The sequence below is a fragment of the Pseudonaja textilis genome, chromosome 16 (assembly GCF_049901715.1).
Source record: "Pseudonaja textilis isolate UNSWEBS1 chromosome 16, rPseTex1.2, whole genome shotgun sequence".
Lineage (NCBI taxonomy): Eukaryota > Metazoa > Chordata > Lepidosauria > Squamata > Elapidae > Pseudonaja > Pseudonaja textilis.
In genome coordinates, this window is record NC_142005.1 from 7,665,223 (window position 1) to 7,690,137 (window position 24,915).

The 24,915-nt window shown below is 45.7% G+C and overlaps 1 protein-coding gene and 1 non-coding gene across 5 annotated transcripts; both read left to right on the top strand.

Moving 5' to 3' along the window:
- Nucleotides 1-1,559: 1,559 nt before the first annotated feature.
- Nucleotides 1,560-24,693, top strand: KHDC4 (KH domain containing 4, pre-mRNA splicing factor). Of its 4 annotated transcripts, none has more exons than XM_087914051.1 (14): nt 1,560-1,697; nt 5,487-5,718; nt 6,702-6,830; nt 8,371-8,450; nt 8,643-8,695; nt 9,311-9,477; nt 10,905-11,116; nt 11,923-11,983; nt 12,891-12,948; nt 14,149-14,399; nt 15,348-15,506; nt 17,814-17,926; nt 19,528-19,613; nt 23,090-24,693. In XM_087914051.1, exons 1-14 carry the CDS (start codon nt 1,651-1,653, stop codon nt 23,287-23,289), a joined length of 1,848 nt encoding a protein of 615 aa, XP_087770177.1. In that variant the 5' UTR covers nt 1,560-1,650; the 3' UTR covers nt 23,290-24,693. The 4 variants fall into 4 exon arrangements, 2 of the variants coding, with proteins under 2 accessions (XP_087770177.1, XP_087770178.1); XR_015739695.1 differs by having other exon boundaries at nt 1,569-1,697; nt 17,842-17,926; XR_015739696.1 differs by having other exon boundaries at nt 1,578-1,697; nt 17,842-17,926; nt 23,099-24,693.
- Nucleotides 10,501-10,628, top strand: LOC113453416 (small Cajal body-specific RNA 4). The gene has a single exon (XR_003376270.1).
- Nucleotides 24,694-24,915: the final 222 nt, after the last annotated feature.

Below are 24,915 nucleotides of genomic sequence, written 5' to 3' on the forward strand. Positions count from 1 at the left end.
TATCTATCTATCTATCATCTATCTATCTATCATCTATCTATCTATCTATCTATCTATCTATCATCTATCTAAATATTCTCTGGCTTTTGGTACTTTTGAAAGGAAATTCATATAAGTGTTTTTCTACAACTGGGTTTGGGTGACTTTATCTGCCTCTCCACATTCTCCACATTTTGTTTTTAAAAAAACAAAACAAAACAAAACAGGAAGAGCAGAAAGAATATTGAGATTAGATTGACTTTTCCTGCTATTATAGCAGAGTTTAATTTTTATTTCTTACCTCTTCAAAGAAGAACAAAATACTGAAAATCGAGGCCCGGTGTTGCAGGCTGCTTTTCTCGAAGTCTTGTTGCGTTTGGAGGTGGGAAACGACAAATTTTAAAGCAGAAAATGGTTTAAATGAGTTTTTTTTTTCCCCCAATCTTGGCTACTTTTAAGTTGGGTGGATTTCAACTCCTAGAACTCCCCTGGCCAGCAAGCAACAGAAAGATTGAATTGAACCAATGTTTTTTTTCACACTTGGGAATTTTAAAATGTTTATAGACCTCAATTTCAACATGCTGGCTGGGGCATTCTGGGAGTTTAACTGGACCATTCTAGGATTTCAGCTGGGGCATGCTGGGAATTGTAGTCCCCCCAATTTAAAAGTAACCAAGATTGAGAAACATTGCTTTGGAGGTATTATTTAGTATGGCCTTTTTTGGGTGGGAAAGCAGAATATATTCTATTTTCTTTCTCTCTCTCTTTTTTTTTTTTAAAAATAGAGGATATCTTGAAATATGCTGGGAGTTGAGGTCCTCCTGTCTTACAGTTGCCCAGACTGAGAAACACTGTTTTAGATATATCATTGAAGTTGGTTTGGGAATAAAAATCGGAATATTTCTCTTTTTTTCCTTCTTTTATTTCGGGAGGGTTGGGCTCAGGCGGGAGCAAAGCACGTGCCCCAAAAGCCCGGGAAGCAGGGAGTCACGTGATCCAAAGAGCGGCGTTCTACCCCTCTTCCTCTCTATCCCATCCACGCCACGAGACAAGGAGCCGGATGCGCAGACCGGCCTGCGGCATAGATATAGGAAAGTGTAGAGCACTTCCGGTTATGGGTCTGAGGAAAAATAATATTGGAAATATGGGCCCACGTTTCAGATATACAGATGGGAAGGAGTGGCAGGGGGTACATTTAACTTTTTAGGGGAGTTTGGGGGAGAGAGCTTTTAAAAAGAGTGCAAAAGTGATTTTTTTTTTTACAGGAGTCCATGCTTTTTAAACTCATTTTCATTTTTTAAACTCGTTTTTCATCGCGTTAAAGGAATAGGGATCCTTTGCCTCTCCTGAACGTGCACCCAACCGCGTTCAAACCTTGATTTTGTCCTTAAATCCTGATTCCGCCCTCCCACTTTCCCTCCCTTCAGCGCTTAAAAAAAAAAAAAAGCCAAAACCGGAACCCGGAAATCTGAGCGCGCGTATCCCTCTACCTTTTTTTTTTTTTTTTTTTAAAGCAGACGTAGTTTGTCTGCATTCCGCGCGCTGTTCCGTTTCTCAGGCGACCCTTTCCCGGAAGTGACGCCACCGGGGAGGCGGAAGTGACGCTGGAGGGGAAGTTGCTCCGCGAAGGAGGCGGCAGCAGCGGCGGCGGCGGTGGCGGCGGCTTCAGCCATGTCAGCGGGCGGCTCGGGGCAGCGGGAGCCGGGGGCCTCGGGCGGGTGAGGAAGGCGCCCGGGCAGGGTGGAATCGGGGGCGGAGGCCGGGTAACACAGCGCCCGAGCGGGGCCCGCTGGGCCTTCCGGGAAGGGACTACAACTCCCATCAGCCCCGGCCCCCCTTTTCTCCCCCCCCCAGCCCTTTTTAGCTGACCCCCGCCCCTATTATCCCCCTTTATATATTTTATAATGATGGTATAAATTTGATATGATATCTAATCTCCTCGGGCGACCCTGACCCAAGACCCCCCTTAAGAATCGTGGGAATCCCCCTTTCCCCAACTTGCCCCCCCCCCCGGAAAAAAAACATTGTAAAGAAGAGGGGAGTTGGGGGGGGGGACTGTGAAAGGGAGGAGGGGGCGCCAGAAAAATTTTTTTGGGGGGGAATGGAGAAAGTCCAACAATTTTGTGTCGGTTCCGTGCGGGTTGCCCTGAAGGGTGAGACTTCGGGGGCGTTGCTGATCTGGAAAGATTTTAAGAATAATAAATTGTGATTTGTTCACCGACGACAAATGGCAGAGTTGGAGCAACTGCTCAGTGGGGAGCAAACTGAATGGGATCCTTGCTGAACTCTGCCCTATCTTCATCCATCGATATTCTATTTATTTGTATCAATCGTCTCTATTAATCAGTCTATTACTTAGCTCATCCATTATCTGTGTTATTATATCAATTGTCTTTTCTATTCCTTAGTTCATCTAGTATCTATGTTATAGCTGGATTGCCTTTCTATATCTCCGTCTTATCTATTGATTGCTTATTGCTCCCTATGACTAGCATTAAGTGTTGTACCTGATGATTCTTGACTCTTGAGGAATGTTTCTTTTATTTTATATACACTGGGAGTATTTGCACCAAGACAAATTCCTTGTGTGTCCAATCACACTTGGCCAATAAAAAGAATTCTATCTATCATCTGTCTATCCTGTATCTGTTTGTCCTATCGTATCTATCTATCCTAATACTTCTAGCACATCTCTAATAACAATGTACCTTTTATCTATCCATCTATCTAATTCTATCATTCCTATCTTATATTATTCTATCTTCTCTATCATTCTCATCCATGTCTATCCACTCTTATTATCAAGCATATCTATCAATCAGTCATTCTGTTCTCTTAACATTCTCATCCGATTCTGTCTCTATCCACTCCATCATATCTATCAATCAATCAACCTATCTATCAATCATTCTATGTGACTATCCATCCATCCATTTCTATCTGTCCCTTCTTTCCTACCTTATCTATCTGTCATCTATCATTCCTATCTCTAATCTAATCTACCAACCAACCATCTCTATCTCTTCTGTTTTGATAAGTGTGGAATGAGACCTTTTAGCCACAGGTCAGACAGTGCAGGAAAGGACTTTTATGTTTGTGTGCAAATTGACACACACATACTACACTTTTGCAACTTGCTTCATTCTCACCCTCCTTCAGAGGAAACTCTGGTTTAGCCCAGCTGGCTGAGGAGGACTTCAGCTCTTTTTCTCCTCAGGAAACTCACACACCTCTCCAAACGGTCTTGACTTCAGCTCTTTTTTATTCTTGCCTCAAAGCAGCCTTTTGCCCCAAAATTCTGCCCTCGTGGCCTTGTGGAGGTACATTTCTTCCTGTCTTCCAGACTTCTGTTCTTATCCTGTTGGCCTCTGGAGGTTTTCAGATTTCAATGCTTTTGTTCTCTTACCTCAAAGCAGTAGCTTTTGCCCCTAAATTCTGTTCTCAGGGCCTTCTGGAGCTTGAAAGGGCTTCGGTCTCCTCACTTGGTCTTCTTCCTCATCTTCCAAGCTTCTCTTCATCCTCTTAGGTTCACTCAACTTCAGCTCCAGGGCTGCTTGGCTTCCTTAAGTGCCAAACATTTTCCCTCAGGAGCTGCCTTTCCTTCTGGGCCTTCTGCTCCCTTTCTGGACTTTTCTGAGGTAAGCGACAAATTCAACTCTTTTCCCTTCAGGAATTGGGGCTTCCTTTTGGGTCTTCTTTGCCCCGTTTTCTTTAGCTTCAGGGCTGCTTGGCCTCTTTTCCACCTCCTGAAGTGCCAAGTTTTCCCTCAGGAATTGTTTTTCCTTCTGTGTCTTCTGCTCCTTTTCTGGACTTTTCTGAGGTGAGCGGCAGATTCAACCCTTTTCCCCTCAGGAATTGGGGCTTCCTTCTGGATCTTCTTTGCCCAGTTTTCTTCAGCTTCAGGGCTGCTTGTGGCCTCCTTTCCACCGGCTGAGGCTCCAACAGACTTCAAAAGCCCCTTTTCCCCTCAGGAGCTACCTTTCTTCTGAGTCTCCTTCTCCCGCTTCTGGGCTCCTGAGGTGGGCAGTACCTTCATCTCTTTTTGCCTCAGGAGTTGTGGCTCCTTTCTGCTTCTTCTGTTCCTCATCCTCTTCTCTTCCTTTCTCTCTTCCTTCCCTCACAGTGTCCCTGAGGGATCTGACCCTCTCCCTCAGCCGAGTCCCCTTTTTATACTCAAGCTCTCTCCTCTGATTGGTGGAGTGCCTCAAGGGGCCCGGCTTTTGATTCGCTCTCCAGCCGCAACTGCCTCATTGGCTCTTCCTTGAAAACCTGCCAGGCTGTTTCCAGGGTTCATTTCTGGGGTGGGCCGAAAAAAAAAGGAGGATTTTGAAGCAAAAAAACCAAATGGATGGGTGAAAATTATTTGTTCCCGGTCCTTCGTTCAGTTGCTGGTTTGGTCTCCCTCCAAACTCACAACAACAACAACCATGAACTGCAAAAAAGAAACCATTAAAAACTACAGATCCATAGTTTTTGGATTTATTCATATATCTGAATTCAACCTATTGTCCAAAGAAGAATTTGGGGTTCCACCTCGGGGTTGCACAAGAATGAATAAAAATGAGACCCAGAGAACTATGAGGAAAGGAGAAAGATTTATTCCTAAAAGCAAAACGATTGGTTTTTAAGGGCAGGCTACCGAAAAACGGGGTACAGCCGCAGATTTTTATAGGGGGAGTTTGACCAGGGTGCCACCTGATGATTCTAGGGTGACCCTTGAGGAGCGTTTGTGTGTGTGTGTGTGGGGGGGTATGTTTATTCTTGTGAACGTGCAGTTCCTCTGGGAGAGCTAATTTAATTAACTCCGTGTTTGCAGACCTTACCCTTTGATATGTGGATTGGGTCTGGGTTACTTATTTGAGGGGAGGGGCCTTGAGGAAATTAAAGGAATTTCCCCATTTGCTATTTTTGCTTGATTAATTTAGTTTAATTATATATATATACTAGCTGGATCCCCATGCTTCGCTGCGAAACTATGTGATCAGGCTTAGTTTTGGGGGAGGAAAATAAGGAGAAAAAAAAATCTACCTCTGCCTACCAACATTCATCTGGCTAGCGTCCTGTCAGTGTGTGAGAGAGGTGAAGGCTGTTTGGAAAGTGAAACAGTATTTGCTGTGTGAGCAAGATGGAGACAGCAAGGAGCCTGGGCGTGGCTTAGCTCAACTGTTCTGTACTAAAGCTGCTTGGTGCTTTGAAACTGAAGCTCCTCTGCTCGTGTTTTGCATTGTGGAGAGATTTCTTTTCAGGTGGGGAGGGGGAGTAGAACTCCTTAGCATCAGAGCGTGTTAATAATAATAATAATAATAATAATAATAATAATAATAATAATAATAATATAGGAAATACTTTAAATGCTCTGATGGTCATTTGGAAAAATCCTTTCTTAGCCCCTAGAAGCCAGGAGGAACGTAAGTGCCCAATTTCAAGTTTGTAGGCTTTACGGTGCTGGAGATTTTGTGAGGATGCGTGAGGGACATAGATTTATTATTTATTTTTCTAATTTCCAGGCGCCGCAGCAAATGGGACCAGCCGGGGCCTTCGCCAGCTCTCTTCCTCCTTCCTGCTACCACCCCAGTGGCCGGCCGCCCCATGCAGGGCAGCGGAGACGGGATGTCAGGGTCCGAAGGTTCGGCGGCTCCTTTGGGCGCCTTGGATGCTGCGGCGGCGGTGGCTGCGAAAATCAACGCCATGTTGATGGCAAAAGGGAAGCTGAAGCCCTCAGCCAACTCTGCAGACAAGGTTAGCTGTTAGGGAGGCAGGTTTTCTCCCTTGGGTGTCCTCGACTTATGACCAATGTTTCTGTCGCTAAGCGAGACAGTGGCTCCGTGAGTTTTGCCCCATTTTACGACCTTCCTTGCCTCCGTCACTAAGTGAACCCCTGCAGTTATGTTAGTGAAGTGAATCCAGCTTCCCCCGTTGACCCTTGTCAGGAAGTCGCAAAAGGGGACCTCCGGGACGCTGCGACCGTCATAACTGTGAGCCTGTTGCCAAGGGTCCAAATTTTGATTGTGTGACATGGGAAATGGCCGTCAGTGTGAAAAAGAGTCCTCTGTCACCTTGATGTAAAATGGACGGCCTATAAATCTTTACAAATAAATACACTTTCAACGATCCTTAAATGAATGATGGTAACTCGAGGACTTACCTGTATTTATTGATTCATGACTTGTCTTTATTCTTGCTACTGGGTGTAAGTTCTCAGGCCCCAAATATCTTGTCCACACTAGGCCTGTGCTGTCTCTGGAGAGTTGATTTATTTCTATATTTAATAATAATAATATTTAATTTTATCATGGATCTTTCCTTGATCTGGGGCGCCATCTGACTTGGCATAAGGTGACATATGGGTCAAAGAGAAGCAACTAGATATTGGTGATGCCAGACCATGGTTTAGGAAGAGATTGTATTAAGAGAGAGATTATTTCTATTATTATTATTATTATTATTATTATTATTTATTCAATTTCTATCCTGTTTTTATTACTCTATGGATAACTCAAGGTAATGATCCTTCCTCTTATTTTCCATATAATCTTTTAAGGTGGGCTAGGCTGAGAGGGAGGGACTGGCCCAAAGTTATCCAGTCCGTTTTCATCCCTATGTCAGAACTAGAACTCACCGCCTCCTGGTGATTGGCCCAGCACCTTCACTAGAGCTAGACCAAACCGACTCTTAGTTTTCCTATTATTTTCTGTCCTCTCCTCCCTTCTGGTCTTCGGCAGCTCCAGGCTCCAGGGAAAGGTCTGTCGGCGAACAAAAGCAAAGATGATCTCGTGGTGGCGGAAGTGGAAATCAACGACGTGCCACTCACATGCCGAAATCTCCTAACAAGAGGACAGACGCAGGACGAGGTCTGGCACCCTATCCAAATTAAGGCTGTGCAGTGCCTTAATTCCCCATAATATGAGCTTGGTGGGATTAACAGAGGGCCAGGCCTCCTTGGATTTCTGGGAGTTGAAGTCCGTCCATTTTAAAATAGACGGGGGAATTCTGGGAGTTGAAGTCCGTCCATTTTAAAATAGACCGGGGAATTCTGGGAGTTGAAGTCCGTCCATTTTAAAATAGACTGGGGAATTCTGGGAGTTGAAGTCCATCCATTTTAAAATAGACCAGGGAACTCTGGGAGTTGAAGTCCACCCATTTGAAAATAGACTGGGGAATTCTGGGAGTTGAAGTCCATCCATTTTAAAATAGACCAGGGAACTCTGGGAGTTGAAGTCCACCCATTTGAAAATAGACTGGGGAATTCTGGGAGTTGAAGTCCATCCATTTTAAAATAGACTGGGGAATTCTGGGAGTTGAAGTCCATCCATTTTAAAGCATACCCTGTTTCTCCAACAATACGGCCTCCCCCAATAGGAAGTCCCAGCATGTTTTATAGGCATGAAATGAAATTAAGCCCTTCCCCCCAAATTAAGGCCTATATTAAAACAGGAGAAATGGGGGGGAATGGTGGGGGGGCTTGCTGTTAGGAAGTACTTTTGTTGCACACCCGGATATGGTGCTGCCTACGTTGACCCCGATACGAAGTGCCCCACCAACGCCGAGGTCAACATCCAAGTCGTCGCCACCCGCCCGCCTGAAGATGCAAGGGGGGGGGGGAGAATTAAGTCACCTCCGAAAAGACGGCCTAGCCATTTTTTCGGGGCTCAAAAAAAAAAAAAAGACCTGGCCTTATTATATGAGAAACACAGTAGTTAGCTGGGGAATTCTGGGAATTGAAGTCCAGCCATTTTAAAATAGACTGGGGAACTCTGGGAGTTGAAGTCCAACCATTTTAAAATAGACTGGGGAACTCTGGGAGTTGAAGTCCAGCCATTTTAAAATAGACTGGGGAACTCTGGGAGTTGAAGTCCAGCCATTTTAAAATAGACTGGGGAACTCTGGGAGTTGAAGTCCAACCATTTTAAAATAGACTGGGGAACTCTAGGAGTTGAAGTCCATCCATTTTAAAATAGACTGGGGAACTCTGGGAGTTGAAGTCCAACCATTTTAAAATAGACTGGGGAACTCTGGGAGTTGAAGTCCAACCATTTGAAAATAGACTGGGGAACTCTGGGAGTTGAAGTCCAACCATTTTAAAATAGACTGGGAAATTCTGGGAGTTGAAGTCCATCCATTTTAAAGCATAGTTAGCTGAGGAATTCTGGGAATTGAAGTCCACCCATTGTAAAGCCTGCTGGTTGGGGAATTCTGGGAGTTGAAGTCTTCAAATATTAAAGGGCTAAGAAAGAAGCCACACAAAAATAATAATTAACTGTAGCTTCCTTGATTTGGGAGGGGTCTGGTAGAAACACCTTCCCAAAAGAGACATTTAGGAGGAATTTGGGGTTTTCTTGCATGGCTGATTGTGGTTATTTTCTCCCCTTTCTCTCCCCCCAATATCTGCAGATAAGCAAGCTCAGTGGGGCAGCAGTCTCCACTCGGGGGCGCTACATGACTGCGGAAGAAAAAATCAAAGTTGGCCCTGGGTACGAACGGCCTTTCTTTCCATCTCCCTTTTATCTCTTTTTAAAGAAATAAATCAAGCGTCCCACAACTCATTATTCTCAACTCCGCAAGATACTTTTCAGCGTCGGTGTCTGAAGCCTTAATCGTGGTTTCGGATTGTTTAAAAAAATAAAAATTGAAACGTGCCTTCCTTTTTTCTTCCCCTTCCTCAGTGATCGTCCTCTGTATTTGCACGTCCAAGGGCAGACGAGAGAATTGGTGGACCGTAAGTCGACTCTGTTTGGATTCGGTGGGCAAAAATCAGAAAGTCAGCATTCAGGGGAAAAAAATACTGGGGCTTTTTTTTTTTGCATCCTGTGGATGATTTTGTGGCTTAAGTCACTCCGTGCTGGCTGTGGAATTCTGGGAGTTGAAGTTCATTTGTGTTAAAAGCATGCTGGCTGCGGAATTCCGGGAGTTAAAATTCCATATATCTTCAAGCGTCCCGGCTGGGGGATTCTGGGACTTTGAAGTCCTTCCCTCTTAAAGCCTGCTGGTTTGGGGAATTCTTGGAGTTGGTCCACGTGTCTTAAAGCAGGCTGGCTGGAAAATTCTGGGATTTAAAATCCGTATTTCTTGCTGTGGAATTCTGAGAGGTGAAGTCCACATATCTTAAAAGCATCCTGGCTGGGGGATTCTGGGAGTCGAAGTCCGCCCCTCTTAAACCAAGCTGGCGGGGGAAAAGCCACTGTTCAAGTTGAGACAAGTGGCTCAGTCCCCATCACGTCCACGGCAACACAGGTGGTAAAATCAGACAGGACTCGCTTAACGACCAGCCTGCTTAGCAACGGGGAACGTACAGGGTTCGGTGTGTTTGACGCCGTTGTTTCGGCCCTTGCAGGAGCTGTCAACCGGATCAAAGAAATCATCACCAACGGCGTCGTCAAAGCCGCCACGGGGTCCAGCCCCACCTTCAACGGGGCCACGGTGACCGTCTACCACCAGCCCGCCCCCATTACTCCGTTGCCCCCAGCCGTGGGGCAAAAGACACCCTTCCAGTCTGGCGGAGTAAGTATTGCTGGGAGAAGGAAAACACATTTTTTTTCCCAGCTTGGTAGCATGGAAAACAGGACACGTTCGCTTTTAACATGCTTCGGGAGGGTTGATAACGATGGGCAAAGCGAGGCGATTCAGGGCTCTGGCGGTTGCTAAATCCAAAGGCACAGATTTATTTTAATACCAATTTGTAAGGCCCTAGTAAGGCCACGCTTGGAATACCGCATCCCGTTTTGGTCTCCGCAGTGTAAAAAAAGATGTTGAGACTCTGGAAAGAGTGCAGAGATTAGGGAACTAGAGGCTAAAAGTATATAAAGAAGGGTTGCTGGAATTGGGTACGTCTAGTCTGATGAAAGCCCTGGGGTGACATGATAGCAGGGTTCCCATATTTGAGGGGCTGCCCTAGAAAAGACTTGGGGGGGTCAAGCTATTCTCCAAAGCACCTGAGGGTAGGGGGTCAGGGTTCCAGCGATTGCCCTGATTAAATCGTGAACCTCAAGCCCATCTTCCAAAAAAATCCAAAAGATTTATTAGGAGAAACATGTCAGCATTGACCCATATGAAGCCAACTCTTGCCACACTTAATTGACGGTCCCCTGTGACTCTGTTTTCTCCCTGGGTGTGTCCTAAATCAGATTCTCCAACAAAGCACAGTTCATGGGCTGGGCGTCATCAATCACATCCTCCAATGAAGGATTTTCATGGGAAGAAGATCCGGTAGCCTAGCTACAAACTTTGTAAGATAAGTGTTGGAATGTACTTCTGGTTTTAAACTGTCATACTGCTCCTTCAGATTCCAACACACACACGTACACACACACACACACACACACACACACACACACACCGTTTATGGCAACTCGAAAACAGGCATTAGGGATGCTTTACGAGTTGACAGTAGGAGGAGAAACAACGGAGGGAAACTCAACAAGCAGAGAAGCAACCTTGAACTAAGGAGGAATTCCCCTGACAGTTAGAACTGGCCGGGGGAATTCTGGGAGTCTTTAAAAGCTTCCCAAAGTTGGAGAACCCTAGGCTAGAGGATTAAGAAAGCCCGGTCCGTTGAGCCAGGGCCAGGCCGAAACCGTCCTCTTACAGAAACGCGATGGAGAGAGTGGTCCAGCTTCCAGACAGCGGAGACCTCACTGTGCCATCCAACAACAACACCCTCTAGGTTTCCTTCAAGGTAAACCGGGAGTCCCTCCCGGAGGAGAAGGAACGGAGGGTAAATTGCACGCTGATCGGCTGAATGTCGATCCTGTTCGGAAGTGTGAATCCCTGTCCACGAATCGTTTTTTTTTTCCAGTGCTGTCGTAACCGGTCTCTAAAGGGAACGGCCGTAAAGTCGAGGTTTAAAGAAGGGAGCAGGCCTCAACGGCTTCCCTTCTGGGTTAACTTTTGGATATTTTTGTGTGTGCGTGTGTGTGTGTGTCTTACAGATGCATTACGTCCAGGATAAGCTGTTTGTGGGCTTGGAACACGCCGTGCCCACCTTCAGCATCAAGGACAAGGTGGAAGGGCCCGGCTGCTCGTACCTGCAGCACATCCAGATAGAAACGGGGGCGAAGGTGTTCCTTCGGGGGAAGGGCTCTGGCTGCATCGAACCCGCGTCTGGCCGCGAAGCCTTTGAACCCATGTACATATACATCAGGTGAGCAGGAGGCGGGATTCCTTTAGGTCAGAGGTCTGGTGGGGAGGGGGGAGGGGACGATACTTTTGTGGACCTCAACTCCCAGAATACCCTGGAAGTTGAAGTCTGCAAGTCATAGATAGATAGGATAGATATGATAGAGTGGATAGGTAGAGACATGAGAATGATAGAGAAAATAGGATGATAGGTAGGTAGATATGATGGAGTGGATTGATAGAGACAGACAGATGAGAATGATACAGAAGATAGAATGGTAGGTAGGTAGATAAGAATGATAGACTTATATAGATATAATAGTGGATAGAAAGAGAAGAGACAGATGAGAAAGAAAGAAAGAAAGAAAGAAAGAAAGAAAGAAAAAGAAAGAAAGAAAAGAAAAAGAAAGAAAGAAAGAAAGAAAAAGGAAGGAAGGAAGGATGGATAGATACAGACAGAATGATATAGAAGATAGAATAGTAGATAATGATAGAATTAGATATGATAGAGTGGATAGATAGAGAAGATATAAGAATGATAGAGAAGATAGATAAATTGATTGAATGATATGATAGATATGATAGATGATAATGGTAGAGAAGATAGAAGATAGATAGGAATGATAGAATTAGATATGATAGAGTGGATAGATAAGAGAGATATGAGAATAATAGACAAATAGATGAGGATGATAGATAAAACACAATGCTACGCCACCTGCCAAGGAGCTTCCTCCTGCTTTTAAGTTCCTGAAATTCTTAAAACTCCTCCAATTTAAGAAGATTGCCTCGTCATCCTTCACGCTGAACGTTCCCTTCATTCTCTTCCAGCCACCCCAAGCCAGAAGGCCTGGCAGCAGCCAAAAAGCTTTGTGAAAACTTACTACAGACCGTAAGTCCCCTTCGTCACAAACCCCGTTCGCTCACTTTTAACCGCCTCCCCCCCCCTTTCTTCATTTTCCCCCTAACCGCTTCTGTGGCAAGAAAGGTCGTAAAACGGAGCAAAGGTTTCCCTCAGCGACTAGGCTTTTCGGGCTCACCTTTTGCCACGAGCTGAGGACGGCCTGTGCAAGCTGCCAGCCCCAATTATGGTCGCTAAACGAGGACCAAAACGAGTATAAGATAAAGATATAGTCAGGGTAGATTGGGAAGTAAAATAATTCCATAACTTAAGGAATGAAATGTTGCCACCAAACAGGAGATCATTTCAGAAAGCCTCCGTTGATAAGTGGATTAGTTTAATTGCCATGTTCCCCACCCCCTCAAAAAAAGACCCTGTGTTATATTTTTTGCCACCACAAAAAAGGTACCAGGTCTTATTTTCGGGGGATGTCCTCCACTGACTAACCTCACTTGAGCGCATCGCCCCCGGCCTCCTGTTTTTTGTTGTCAGAGGCCTTCAGGAACTTCTGCAGCCAGCAAAGCATTCCTGAAGGCCTCTGCATCCCATAACGGAGCTCTGGATCGATCCTGAGTTTTGTTATCAGCTACAGAGGCCTTGCGGGCTGCAGAAGAAATGGGCCGGCAAGGCAGGTGTCAGGTGTGTGAGAACTGGCTATACCTGTCCAAAGGTAAATAGGGCAGCTCTGCACACCCCCATCCCCACTCTAACTTAATTTTTACCCGTCCATTCTGGAGTGGGTGGGGTCTTAATTAGGCTTTTTTTGGGCGTAGGACTTATATTGGGCGAACGTGTAAAAAAAATCAAACTAGGTCTTACTTTCAGGGTAGGTCGTATTTTCAGGGTGCCAAATTGATTAAATTGGGTCCTAATGACCAAATCTGCAATTCCTTTTAAGGTCCACGCCGAATACTCGCGGTTTGTGAACCAGATCACCACTTCGATGCCCTTATCAGGTATGTCTCGACCATGCAGCTCAACGACGGCTAGTCCTCGACTTAGAACAGTTCATTTACCGACCATTCCAAGTTGCAACGGGCCTGAAAAAAAGGGACTGAGGACCGTTTTTCACAGTTTATGAACCATGGCAGCTTCCTCCCTCAGAGTCACGTGATCAAAATTCAGAGGCTCGGTCCCGGACTTGTATTTATGACCATCGCGGTGCCCCGGGGGGGTCACGTGATCCCCCCTTTTGCGACCTTCGGTCAAGCAAAGACAACAGGGACGCCAAGATTCATTTAACGACCGAGCTCCTAACTTATCCACTTCAGTGATTTGCTTAATAATCGGGGCAAGGAAGGCCGTAAAATGGGACAAAGCTCACTAAACAAATGTCTCACTTAACAAGGGAAATTTCAGGCTCCGTCGTGATCGTAAGTCGAGGACTACCTGTATTTTAGGTTTCTGACCAGGGATGGGTAGGATTGTTCTTTCTGGGGTTTTGAGGGTCTCCCAATCTAATTTCTTCCTCTTTCCCACCACTGTCATGCCTCTGTTGGAATCTGATTCCGAGGGGGGGGGTGTCAAACAGCTGACAGGGAGGGGGAGTGTGGTTCTGGTGGCTGTGGAGGAAACTGGGGAAGGGCACGGTCTGGCTGGGCATTCAGAGGAAGACCCAGGGCCACCCCCTCTTCATCCTAGGGCATGCAGGGAGGAATGGATAAGGGAGCAATGTGGATTACGGGGGAGAAAAGGGCCCTGACTCCCTTCATTAGCTGCAGCTGGGGAAACAGGATAAAGAGGGTGTTTGCGCACAGCACCTTGCTGGAAGCAATGCATGCATTATCTTTGTCATGTCTTATCTGGATTCTGGCAGTCCTCCCAACTGTGTGTGTTTCGTTATCTTTTGAGTTCTGCAATTCCTTATCCTGCCCTGTCTTGCTAATTGCTGCAGTGTGGTTTGTGTTGGTTTTTATTTATACTGTATATGTACTTTGGGTTCAGACTGAATTTCTTCCCTTTCAAAATTCTTCTTGGGAGAGTTTTTTTTCTCCAGCCGAGGATAACTGGACAATTGGGGGCCAAGTTGGAGGAATTAAAGGGACTTGACCTACTTTTGTGACTTGGTTGCTTTTGTGCCGCGCCCCTTTGCGTCATCACAACCACATTCGATCCCAACGTTGTCAACCAACCTGTGTTCTCTTGGCTCCCACCAGGATTCACGCAACCGGCAACCATCGCAACCGTTCCCCCCCAGCCGCCGTACTACCCCCCCAATGGCTTCCAGGCGAGCTACCCCATGGCTCCACCCCCTCAGCAGCCTGGCCAGCCTCCTTACGTGATGCCGGGCATTGGACCCCCGGCCGTTCCCATGGCGCCCGGGGTCCTGGCCCTCCCCACCAGCGTCCCACCCGTGCCCACCCAATACCCAATTACGCAAGTCCAGCCCGCTGCCACCACCAGCCAGGTAAGCGCTTCCTTTTGAAAGCCATATTAAAGTACTAATAACTCCCAGATCCTTGGGAAACCTGATTAGAAATTGATTAAAATGCTGTAGGTGGATAGGTGAACTGAAATGCTAAATTTTAGGTAGGCTAAAATGCCAATTCGAGTGTGAACATCTGGCTGTATGTTTGATGAGGTGGTAATAATGATAATGATTAATAATAATGATTAATAATAATAATATAAAAATAAATAATAAAAGTCAGTTATATTTGTGATACATTTTAAAATATTCAGTTGACTTGAGTTTCATGTTTAATGAATAAAGGATATAATGAGAAGGAGGAGAAAGAATTTAGAATAGAATAGAATAGAATAGAAGAATAGAATAGAATAGAATAGAATAGAATAGAATAGAATAGAATAGAATAGAATAGAATAGAATAGAATAGAATTCTTTTTTGGCTAAGTGATTGGACACGCAAGGAATTTGTCTTGGTGCAAATAAAAAAAAGAGAGAGAAAAAGAACAAGAAGAACAACACACAATAACACACCTGACATCGCTATTGTAGAAAAGAAAACAACAACACACCTGACATTATTGTGGGAGAGAAAAAACTCGGGTTCATTGTTGTTGGAATACCATCAGATGCACAAATTGAAGCGAAACAGCTAGAAAAACAAAAATTATCACAATTTGCAAATTAGAAGTTGAGCGATTGTGGAGGGAGAAATCAATGGTTTTTACCAAGAGTAATAGGAGCCCTTTGCATTGAAGATTAAATAATAATTATTAAATTTATTTGCTCCTATCTCGCCAATGAAGTAAACCAAACTGAGGACATCAAATGATTTTTTAAAAAGGAAAAGAATAGAACAATAAAAGCAAGGCCTTCTTCATTGTGCCATTGGAACGATGGTTCTAACATTAGGGGTCCATTTCAACTTTTTTTTTGGTCTCTTTCCAGACCCCGCTAGCCAATCCTTTCTTGCCTGCTGCTCCTGGGAAGAACCCCCTGCCGAGCGGGACGCAGCCCCCAGTGCAGCCCCTGCCTCAGCCGGGTCAAAAGCGGCGATTCACCGAGGAGCTTCCCGACGAACACGAATCCGGATTGTTGGGCTATCAGGTGCAGTAAGCCGCCATTGTGTCCTTAACCTGCTCCCCGTTCCCCGTTTCACCTTGAAAATAAAAAAAAATGATTGTAGGTGTTCTGACCCAGCTCCCCAAAACACGACAAACCCTCTGACGTGAACTCAAAAAAGATTCCTTTATTCGGAGCGCCGGCAACCGCCAGCAAAAAAATTTCTCTCTCGTCTGTCCGGAAGGTGAATTGGTGTCTGCCACATCTATTCATCTCTACCCTCTGCCTTTTATCCCCAGAGATAGGGTGGGGTTTCGTTAGCAGCGGTAGCTCTTCGGTCCCAAGGACCGGCCCATAGATTTCCACTGCTCTCCTCTCCTCTGCACATCAGGCATTTTACTCAGCTATTCCTCCTCTTCCTCATCAGCCACCTCCAGACCTGGGGGCTGTTGATACTCCATCTGAGGGCTGATGGAAGTCTCTCTCTCTCTCTCTCTCTCTCTCTCTCTCTCACACACACACACACACACACACATCTCTCATCTCTCTCTTTTTCATCTATCTCTCTCATCTCTTTCTCATCTATCTCTCATCTTTCTCTCATCTCTTTCTCTCTCTCTCTCACACACACACACATCTCTCATCTCTTTCTCATCTATCTCTCTCATCTCTCTCTTTCTCCTCTATCTCATCTCTCTCATCTCTCCCTCATCCCTCTCTCATCTCTCTCTCTCTCTCTTTCTCTCACACACACACGCACACACACACATCTCTCATCTCTCTCTTTCTCATCTCTTTCTCTTATCTCTCTCTCTCATCTCTCTCTCATCTCTCTTTCTCTCTCTCTCTCTCTCTCTCTCTCTCTCTCTCTCTCTCTCTCTCTCTCTCTCCAAGTCAACGGAGCAAGCCAGATTCGCTTAACGACCGGGTGAAAGTTCATTAAAACGGGGCAAAGTTCCCTTAACTGCTCTGTGTCGCTTAGCGGCAAATCTGGAGCTCGGTTGTGGTCGTAAATTGAGGGCTGCCTGTATTTGCCACGGCCGCTGTCCCGAGATGGACAGAGTAGTGAACATGCTTGGTCCATCCTCCACGCCCCCCCACCCCCCCAAAAAAAGAATAGAAAAAGTAAAATTAACAAAGTCCACATCTCCAGGCGTGAAATATTTTAAGATTTGCAAGAGAGATTTTTGCAGCTTTGCAGTTGAGCTACGTAACTCACATTTTGGGTTTCAAACCAGATTTTAGATATGGGGGGATGCAAAAGAAGGAGAAATTTGAAGGGGGGGAAATTTGAAATAATCTTTTTACAACAGAAGCATTTTTTGGGGGGGAGCGGCGGATTTCAAACCATCAGGCCAGATTTAGAGGTGACGAATCTGGATATATTTTTTTTTAAAATGCTTTCAAAGAGATCAGATGAGTTTCGATCAAGTCACAATTTTTAAAAGTGGGGTGGGGGGGAATTGGGCCCGCTGGCTTGCCAGCTTAACGAAAGTTGGCTGGGAATTGTAACTCACAACAACTTGGGATTTTTCTGGGGCGTGAAAACAACACACACACACCCAATACACACCAACGTTCTTTGTGTGTTGCTAAAAGGAACACACGCCCCCAAATTGCATATCAAGTCATCCGAAGTCTCGTAGTCTTTGTTTAGAGAAAAGATAGTTTCCCAAACTTTTCTTTCCACAACACGAGGGGTGGAAAAAAAAAAACCTCGCAAACTTTTGAGTTTGCTGAGCAAAGTTTTCCCTAACCTTTTGGGAAAAGCCCGCAACGATTTGTTTGCAAGGTTAGGCCACCCGCGTGTTGGGCAGAGTTCCCTCCCTCCTGTAACGCCTGCTGTATCTGTTTAATGACCGCTGCCCCAGAGGTATAATCGGATACGGTCGCCGACAGTGACCGACAACGATGATTGAGGACCCGCTACGTTAAATTTAAGCACAAGGTCCACGAAAAGATGGCGGGGTAAAGACAGCTGCAAATCTAGGCCTTAAAGAAGCTGCCCAGTGGTTTCTGAACTGTAAAATAGAAACAAAATCTCTCTGGTTTAGCTAACTCAAGTGGGAGAGAATTATTCCTGAGCTTCGTTTGTTCCTGTTTAAAGTTAGCATCAGTAGCTCTAGGCAATCTCCAAACCCCTGGTCCCTAAAAAAACATTTCCAAAACTCTAGGATGCTGGCCGTATCCTTATTTTAAGGAAACAAAACAGAAAATCTTGGGGCCTCCCCCGGCCCAAAACCCCCCCCACACACACCAAAAAAAGCTTTATTTTTCTTTTTTCATTACGGAGCTGATAGCTCACATCTGTGTTTTAGATTTGCTAATGCTGCTGTATTTTTCTGCTCATAGCATGGACCCATTCATATGACTAATTTAGGTACAGGATTCTGCATCCCGACGGAAATGGAAGGAACAGGCCCGAAGCCAGGAGGTTCCTCAGGAAAGGAGAGAGAGAGGGACAGGTGAGCGGGCGTTTGGGAGAAGCAAACCTGCTCTGAGACACGCTGGAACTCTTTCACATGCTGCGTGCCGCTAACTTTAGAACTGCAGTGGCTTCTTTAACAACCACGGGAGGGAAAAGGTTATTAAAAGGGGGCCGTGCTCCCTGTTTCGCTTTTCGCAACATAAATGTTGGGCTCTATTGAGGTCGTAAGTCAAGGACTACCCATATTGAGATGAAGCTATGTATTAAAAGCTGTATTAAAATTACAGAGTCTGGAAAGCCTTCCTACATTATACCAAAGAAGATCGAGGCAGAGAAATCTTGAGCTTCCTTCACACGATTTCCTGTTTTCCCTGGGGCGAGCTCATGTTTTCTCAGCGGTTCCCATATATTTTAAGACCCTCTTTCTACCTGGCGAAGAACTCCGCTCCCTTCCTCTTTTTCTTTTCCTTTTTGGGTCTTTTATCCTCCCCCCTGAACGGTTTTTAGTACATTGCAACTAAAAAACGAAAACGTTTGACGGAACAAGCTAGAATTCCATCCATTTTGAGTGGTGTCCTTTGTTCACTGAACATCAGACTTGGTTCCTGATCTAACCTCCTGTCATCTACAGACAGGGACAATGGGGCTTAAGGCCCAAATCCGGGGTAGACTGAGAATTCAAGGCGGGACTAGAACTCCCCATCTCCTGGTGATTAACCCAAAGTCACCCAGTCAACTTTCATGCCCGAGGTGGGACTAGAACTCCCCCACCTCCTGGTGATTAGCCCAGTCAACTTTCATGCCTTAGTCGGGACTAGAACTCCCCATCGCCTGGTGATTACCACAAAGTCACCCAGTCAACTTTCATGCCTGAGGTGGGACTAGAACTCCCCATCTCCTGGTGATAGACTCAGCCAGCTTTCATGCTTAAGGTAGAACTAGAACTCATTGTCTCCTGGTGATTGTCCCACCCAGGCCGGCTTTCATACCTAAGGCGGGACTAGAACTCCCCGGCTCCTGGTGATTAACCCAATCAATTTTCATGCCTAAATGAGAACTAGAATTCCCTATCTCTTGGTTATTAGTCACCCAAAGTCACCCAGCCAGCTTTCATGCCTAAGGCTGAAATAGAACTCCCCGGCTCCTGGTGATTAACCCAAATCCACCCAATCAATTTTCATGCCTAAATGAGAACTAGAATTCCCTATCTCTTGGTTATTAGTCACCCAAAGTCACCCAGCCGGCTTTCATGCCTAAGGCAGGACTAGAACTCCCCGGCTCCTGGTGATTAACCCAAAGTCACCCAGTCAATTTTCATGCCTAAATGAGAACTAGAATTCCCTATCTCTTGGTTATTAGTCACCCAAAGTCACCCAGCCGGCTTTCATGCCTAAGGCAGGACTAGAACTCCCCGGCTCCTGGTGATTAACCCAAAGTCACCCAGTCAATTTTCATGCCTAAATAAGAACTAGAATTCCCTATCTCTTGGTTATTAGTCACCCAAAGTCACCCAGCCGGCTTTCATGCCTAAGGCGAGACTAGAACTCCCCGGCCCCTGATTTCTAGCCCGCTACGCCAAGCCCTCCCCCTTACTGGACATCCTCTTCTCAAAGACCCTCTTGTCTATCTCCAAAACAGGCAGCTGATGCCACCGCCGGCGTTACCAGTGACCGGGATGAAGCCGGAGCCTGACGACCGAAACGGGTCCTTGGGGGTCAGCAACGGTAAGCGTGTGGGGCCAAGGAGCTTGCCTTTGTTTGGGGTTTCTGCCTCCTTTTGCGACGATGCCTCTCCCCCCTCCAGGCCTTAAGCCTCTCGTTTCCTTCAGCTTCTCTCTTCTCAGTTAAACCACATTCGGTTTAATTCAACACCCCCCACCCCCCAAAAAAGCCAGAGTGGACCTGTGCTTTTTGGGGGGGGGGGGGCGTTGTGTTTCTATCCTCTTTAAAAGATCAGCACCCCTCATGCACCCATCCACACAAGGAGGAAAGGATTTCCCAGGATATCTGTCTCCTCGGCGGAGCGACCACCTCCGCAAAAACATCCCCGAACCGAGTTCGAATCAACCCCATTCTCTCCCCCCCACCCATCCTCTCTCGTCTTTGGCTCAGGGTTGAAAGGGTTGTGTATGTGTGTCCGTGTCCCTTGGTGCTCTCTGAGCTGGCTGGCTTTCTTGCAGACGTTTCGTGACCCAGCGAGGTCACATCCTCAGAGCTAGAAGAAAGAGGGGTTTTCTGGAGTGGAAGCAAAGGAAGAGAAGGAGAAAGGAAGGGAGGAGGAGGAAGAGGAGGACTGTAATAATTATTGCCTTCGTTTTCAGAGCACAACATGTGCACAGTGAGATTGGCCGAGCCTCCCTTCGTGCGCGCGCCCCACCCCCACAACACAACACCACTCACAGCGAGGACAGAAGTCCCTAACCCAAGTCCCAGTCTGTGGGGTCCTCGGTGCTTTCTGAGCTGGCTTGCTTCCCTGCCGATGTTTCATGAAACAGCTAGGTCACAGCATCAGGGCTAGAAGGGAGTGGGGATTGCGGAGTGGGGAGGAAGAGGAGGAGGAGGAGGAGGAAGACGAGGCCTGTGTGGCCCTTGGTGCTCTCTGACGTTTCATGACCCAACTAGGTAACATCATCAGTGCTAGAAGGGAGCGGGGTTAATGGAGAGGAGGAGGAGGAAGAAGAGGAGGACTGTGGGGCCATTGGTCCTCTCTGACGTTTCATGACCAAACTAGGTAACATCATCAGTGCTAGAAGGGAGCGGGGTTAATGGAGAGGAGGAGGAAGAGGAGGAAGAAGAGGAGGATTGTGGGGCCATTGGTGCTCTCTGACATTTCATGACCAAACTAGGTAACATCATCAGTGCTAGAAGGGAGCGGGGTTAATGGAGAGGAGGAGGAAGAGGAGGAGGAAGAAGAGGAGGATTGTGGGGCCATTGGTGCTCTCTGACGTTTCATGACCCAACTAGGTAACATCATCAGTGCTAGAAAGGAGCGGGGTTAATGGAGAGGAGGAGGAGGAAGAAGAGGACTGTGGGGCCCTTGGTGCTCTCTGAGCTGGCTTCATTTGTTGCAGACGTTTCATGACCCATAGAGGTCACATCATCAGTGCTAGAAGGGAGCGGGGTTAATGGAGAGGAGGAGGAGGAGGAGGAAGAAGAGAAGGACTGTGGGGCCCTTGGTTATGTATACATCCGTTCTAGTGGTGCAAGGAGACCACCCAGCTCAGAGAGCACCAAGGACCCCTCATTTCAACCCCAAGCTACAGATATCCTCCATTATTGATTTTCTCTCGTCTCTCCCATCTTTTCACCCCATCCGGCCGCCTCTTGATCCGATCCACAAGATGCTGTTCACTTTTTCTCCGTAAAACTGCAGAATCCTTCGCCAGGCAGAAACAGGAGGCCCCTCCCCTCCTCCCCCCCCCACCCCCCAGTGCCTGGAAGGCGGCCACCTGCATACAGGTAGCCCTCAACAGACACCAGTTCGTTTAGTGGCCGTTTAGTGAAATTCACTTAACAAGTGCCTCACTTAGCAACAGAAAGGTTGGGCTCCATTGCGGTCGTTAAGTCGAGGATTCCCTGTATTCAGCTTGTCTGAGGAAAGTTGAAATACAAAACAACCAAAATTTTAAATATTTAAATTGTTCAATGTTTTTTTTAAAAAAAACCAAACCCCACATCAAACGACATTAAAAAGTAAAAATATCTTAGGGGGAAGAAAGATGAACACATAAGCATATAACATCCTCCCTAGTTGAATGCTAATATAATACAACTATATTAGAAGAGAGGAGAAGTAGAGAAAGAATAGAATAAGAATAGAATAGACAATTGAACAGAATAGAATAGGGAATAGAAGAGAGAATAGAAGAGGAGAGGAGAAAAGAAGAGAAAAAAGAGAAAGTATAGAAGAGAAGAAGGTATAGAAGCGAAGAGAAGGTAGAGAAGAGAATAGAGAAGAAGAGAAAGAAGGTATAAAATAGAATAGAAATAAGAAAAAAGAAGAGAAAGTATAGAAGAGAAGAAGGTATAGAATAGAAAGAAGAGAAAGTAGAGAAGAGAAGGAATAGGAATGGAATGGAATGGAATTGAATTTCTTTTTTGGCCAAGTGTGATTGGACACACAAGGAATTTGTCTTCGGTGCATAAGCTCTCAGTAAATAAAAGCTATAAATGATAAATCATGTTCATAATCCATCATAAACATACACGCATCATAAATCATAAGATACAACACTTGGTGATCGTCATAGGATCTTAAATAAGCAATCAACATAAAATCGTATTAGGAAACTAAGCCCAATAGATTACAGTTTTAACTATAATAATCATTAAAATATTAATTAATTATTAAATAAAATAATTAAAAATAATAGATTACAATTGTAGCCGTAAAGATTACAAGCCACAAAGTTTAGAGTCGTAAGAAGATAAGATAGATGATAGGAAAGGCGTGAAGGATAATAGCAATACAGCCTTACTAAATAGCTTTGGGAATCAGTAATACTAAATGTATTACTAAATGTAATTTTAATAATACTAAATGTTGTGGGAATTAGGGGTTCAGTGTTAATTCCCCACCCCTTAAAAAAAAAACAGGTCCCCAATTTTTATTTTTTAGAAAAACTACTCCACTCCTAAACCTGTTTGCAAATTGTGTAGTTTGTCACCTCTCTTTCTTGGAAAAAAACAAAAAACAAACAAACCCAAGCGGGTCAAAAGAACACTAACGCTTTCTTCCTCTTTTGACATATATTCTTTTGAAACGGAGAGCTCACCACCGCACCGGCCTTGCTAACTTTACTTTTTTTTTTTCTTCTTTTTTGTGTCTTTCTTTTTCTCTCTCTCTCTCTCTCTCTCTCTCTCTGTGTTCTCTTACATGGCGCTGGCGGATCAAAACACACCGTTGGCGGGACGACCAACACCGATCTGGGGGTGTGTGACCGTTTGATGCGGGGGCCTTCAAAATGGCGTCGGACTAACGTGTTTGTTTTTGTTTTGTTTTGTTTTGTTTTGAAATTAACCCATTTGGGGGGAAATTGATCTTTCTCTTCCCCCTTTTTTTCTACCCCCCCTTTTTTTTGTTTGTTTTGGGGACGGGGTGATATGGGGCTGGTGGGAGAGGTCTGGTTTTTCTTTTCTTTTTTTCCCTTTTTTTTTTCCTCCTTTTTTTTCCCCCCTCCCCCTCTCTTTTCCTTCTTTAGATCATCCAGCCAAGAAGATGAAAAGCACCGAAAAGGAACTCGGTCTGGTGGCCTACACCGGCGACTCGTCGGACGAAGAGGAAGACCACGGGGGTCTTAAAAATGCAAGTAGCTACTCCCAAACCTGGAGGTTAGGGTACCAGTACCCGTCGTCACAGCAACGGGCGAAGCAACAGATGCCCTTCTGGATGGCCCCTTAGGGTCTCCTTCCCTCCTGCCCCACTCTTCGCCCTCCGTCTCGAGCAATAAAACCGCATGTATTTCCGATCAAAGACAATGCCCGTGCAAACCCGGAAGCTCGTCTGCCGCTCCCTGCTCTCTGCACTCTGCACATGCTTTTGAGATGCAGTTACGCCTCTTTTTTTCTTCTTTTTCTTCTTTTTTTTTTTCCCTGTGTGGCCGGGCTGTTTTCCGCCTGCATCCCTCCCCGGACGTCCGCCGTTTGGAGCGACTCGTGGGGGTGGGGGTGAAAGAAAAACCGCCGGCTACTTTTTGGGCGACACGACGGCCGTCGGTTTGGTGCGACGACTCGCAAAAGCAGCCTCCTCGCCTCGGCCCCGGGCTCTGGAATCTTCTCTGCGGCATCTTTTCGGGGAAGGAAAAGCCTTCGGAAGAGGCGCCAGCCAGCCAGCTTGACCCCCCCCACCACCACAACGCCACCCCGGCTGCCGTTCCGTGTTCGTTTTCTCGCCCCTGGGGCCGTGTGTATGTGAGATGCTTCCACCTTCTGGAATGGAGAACGGAGGGGAAAAAAAAACAACCCTTGCTTGACTGGATCATATATTTTTTTTTTATTTGACTCTTCGAATCTTTTCCCAAGAAGGGATTTCTGTTCCTTTTTTTCCCCCGGCGTTTTTTTTTTTTTCCCTTTGGTATTTTTATTATTTCTTTTATTTGAGCGTTAGAAAAAATGCAGCTTTGGTAGCAGTGCAGGCAACCGTTTTTTGCATCCCGCTGGAGTTCTTTCGCCTGGCTGATTGAAAACACACAAAAAAGGCAAAGGAACGGCACGCAACGGGTGGAATTCAGACAATTCAGTTCAAGAATTCAGCCCCGCGGCGTTTTTTTTTTTGTGTTTGTGTCTTTTTTAAAAAATCCCAGCTTCCTCCAACCGGCATCGAGTTCATTTTGGCATGGTTAACAACTCTCCAAATTGCAAGCGGCGACCACGTTTCGTTTTTGTGGTTGTTTTCCCTTTCTTTTCTTTTTTTAAAATACTTCTCCTGGGATTGATAGAAGGCAGTCTTGGCCTTGGTTTCTATCGTGGTTCGGAACTAACCAGTTTTCACCCGGATTGTTTACCTGGTAAAAACGAGGGGGGGGGTTGGTTAATTTTTGTATTATTGCACGATGAAATGCGCAGCCTTGGAAATGGAGAACCGCAAGACTCTCAGCTTTCCTCTCCCTGTGTGTGTTCAGACTGCAAAAGAATATTTAAAATAATTGGAACAAGCGTCGGATTATCTTTTTTCTGGCTGCTTCGCCCCAGAGCAACCCAACCCACCGCCCCCTACCCCAAACCCCTCACTCTGTTCTCTGATATTTTTTTTTCTACATGTTGTAAATAAATTGAACCATAATTTCACGATAAATGTACAAATGTACTTCTTGTCTGGTTTTTTTTCTTTCTTTCTTTCTTTTTAAGGCAGTTTCTAGCAAGCTGAAGCATTGAATCGCAGTTTGGTTTTGGAAAATTTAGTTTGGTTTGTTGGGGGCCGCGAGGGAGAAGGTTGGTTGAAGAACCCTGGGAGGAAGTTTTCCTAGTTTTTTGCATTTCATTTCCAACAACAGGTTGAGCTGTATTTGTTTGCCTCGGCAAATTTTAA

Bases quoted from the DNA above. Each gene is read 5' to 3' on its own strand.
- KHDC4 (XM_087914051.1), top strand. From the start codon at position 1,651: ATGTCAGCGGGCGGCTCGGGGCAGCGGGAGCCGGGGGCCTCGGGCGG. The intron at 1,698-5,486 runs GTGAGGAAGGCG...TCTAATTTCCAG, and splicing joins GAGCCGGGGGCCTCGGGCGG to GCGCCGCAGCAAATGGGACC. The intron at 5,719-6,701 runs GTTAGCTGTTAG...GGTCTTCGGCAG, and splicing joins CAGCCAACTCTGCAGACAAG to CTCCAGGCTCCAGGGAAAGG.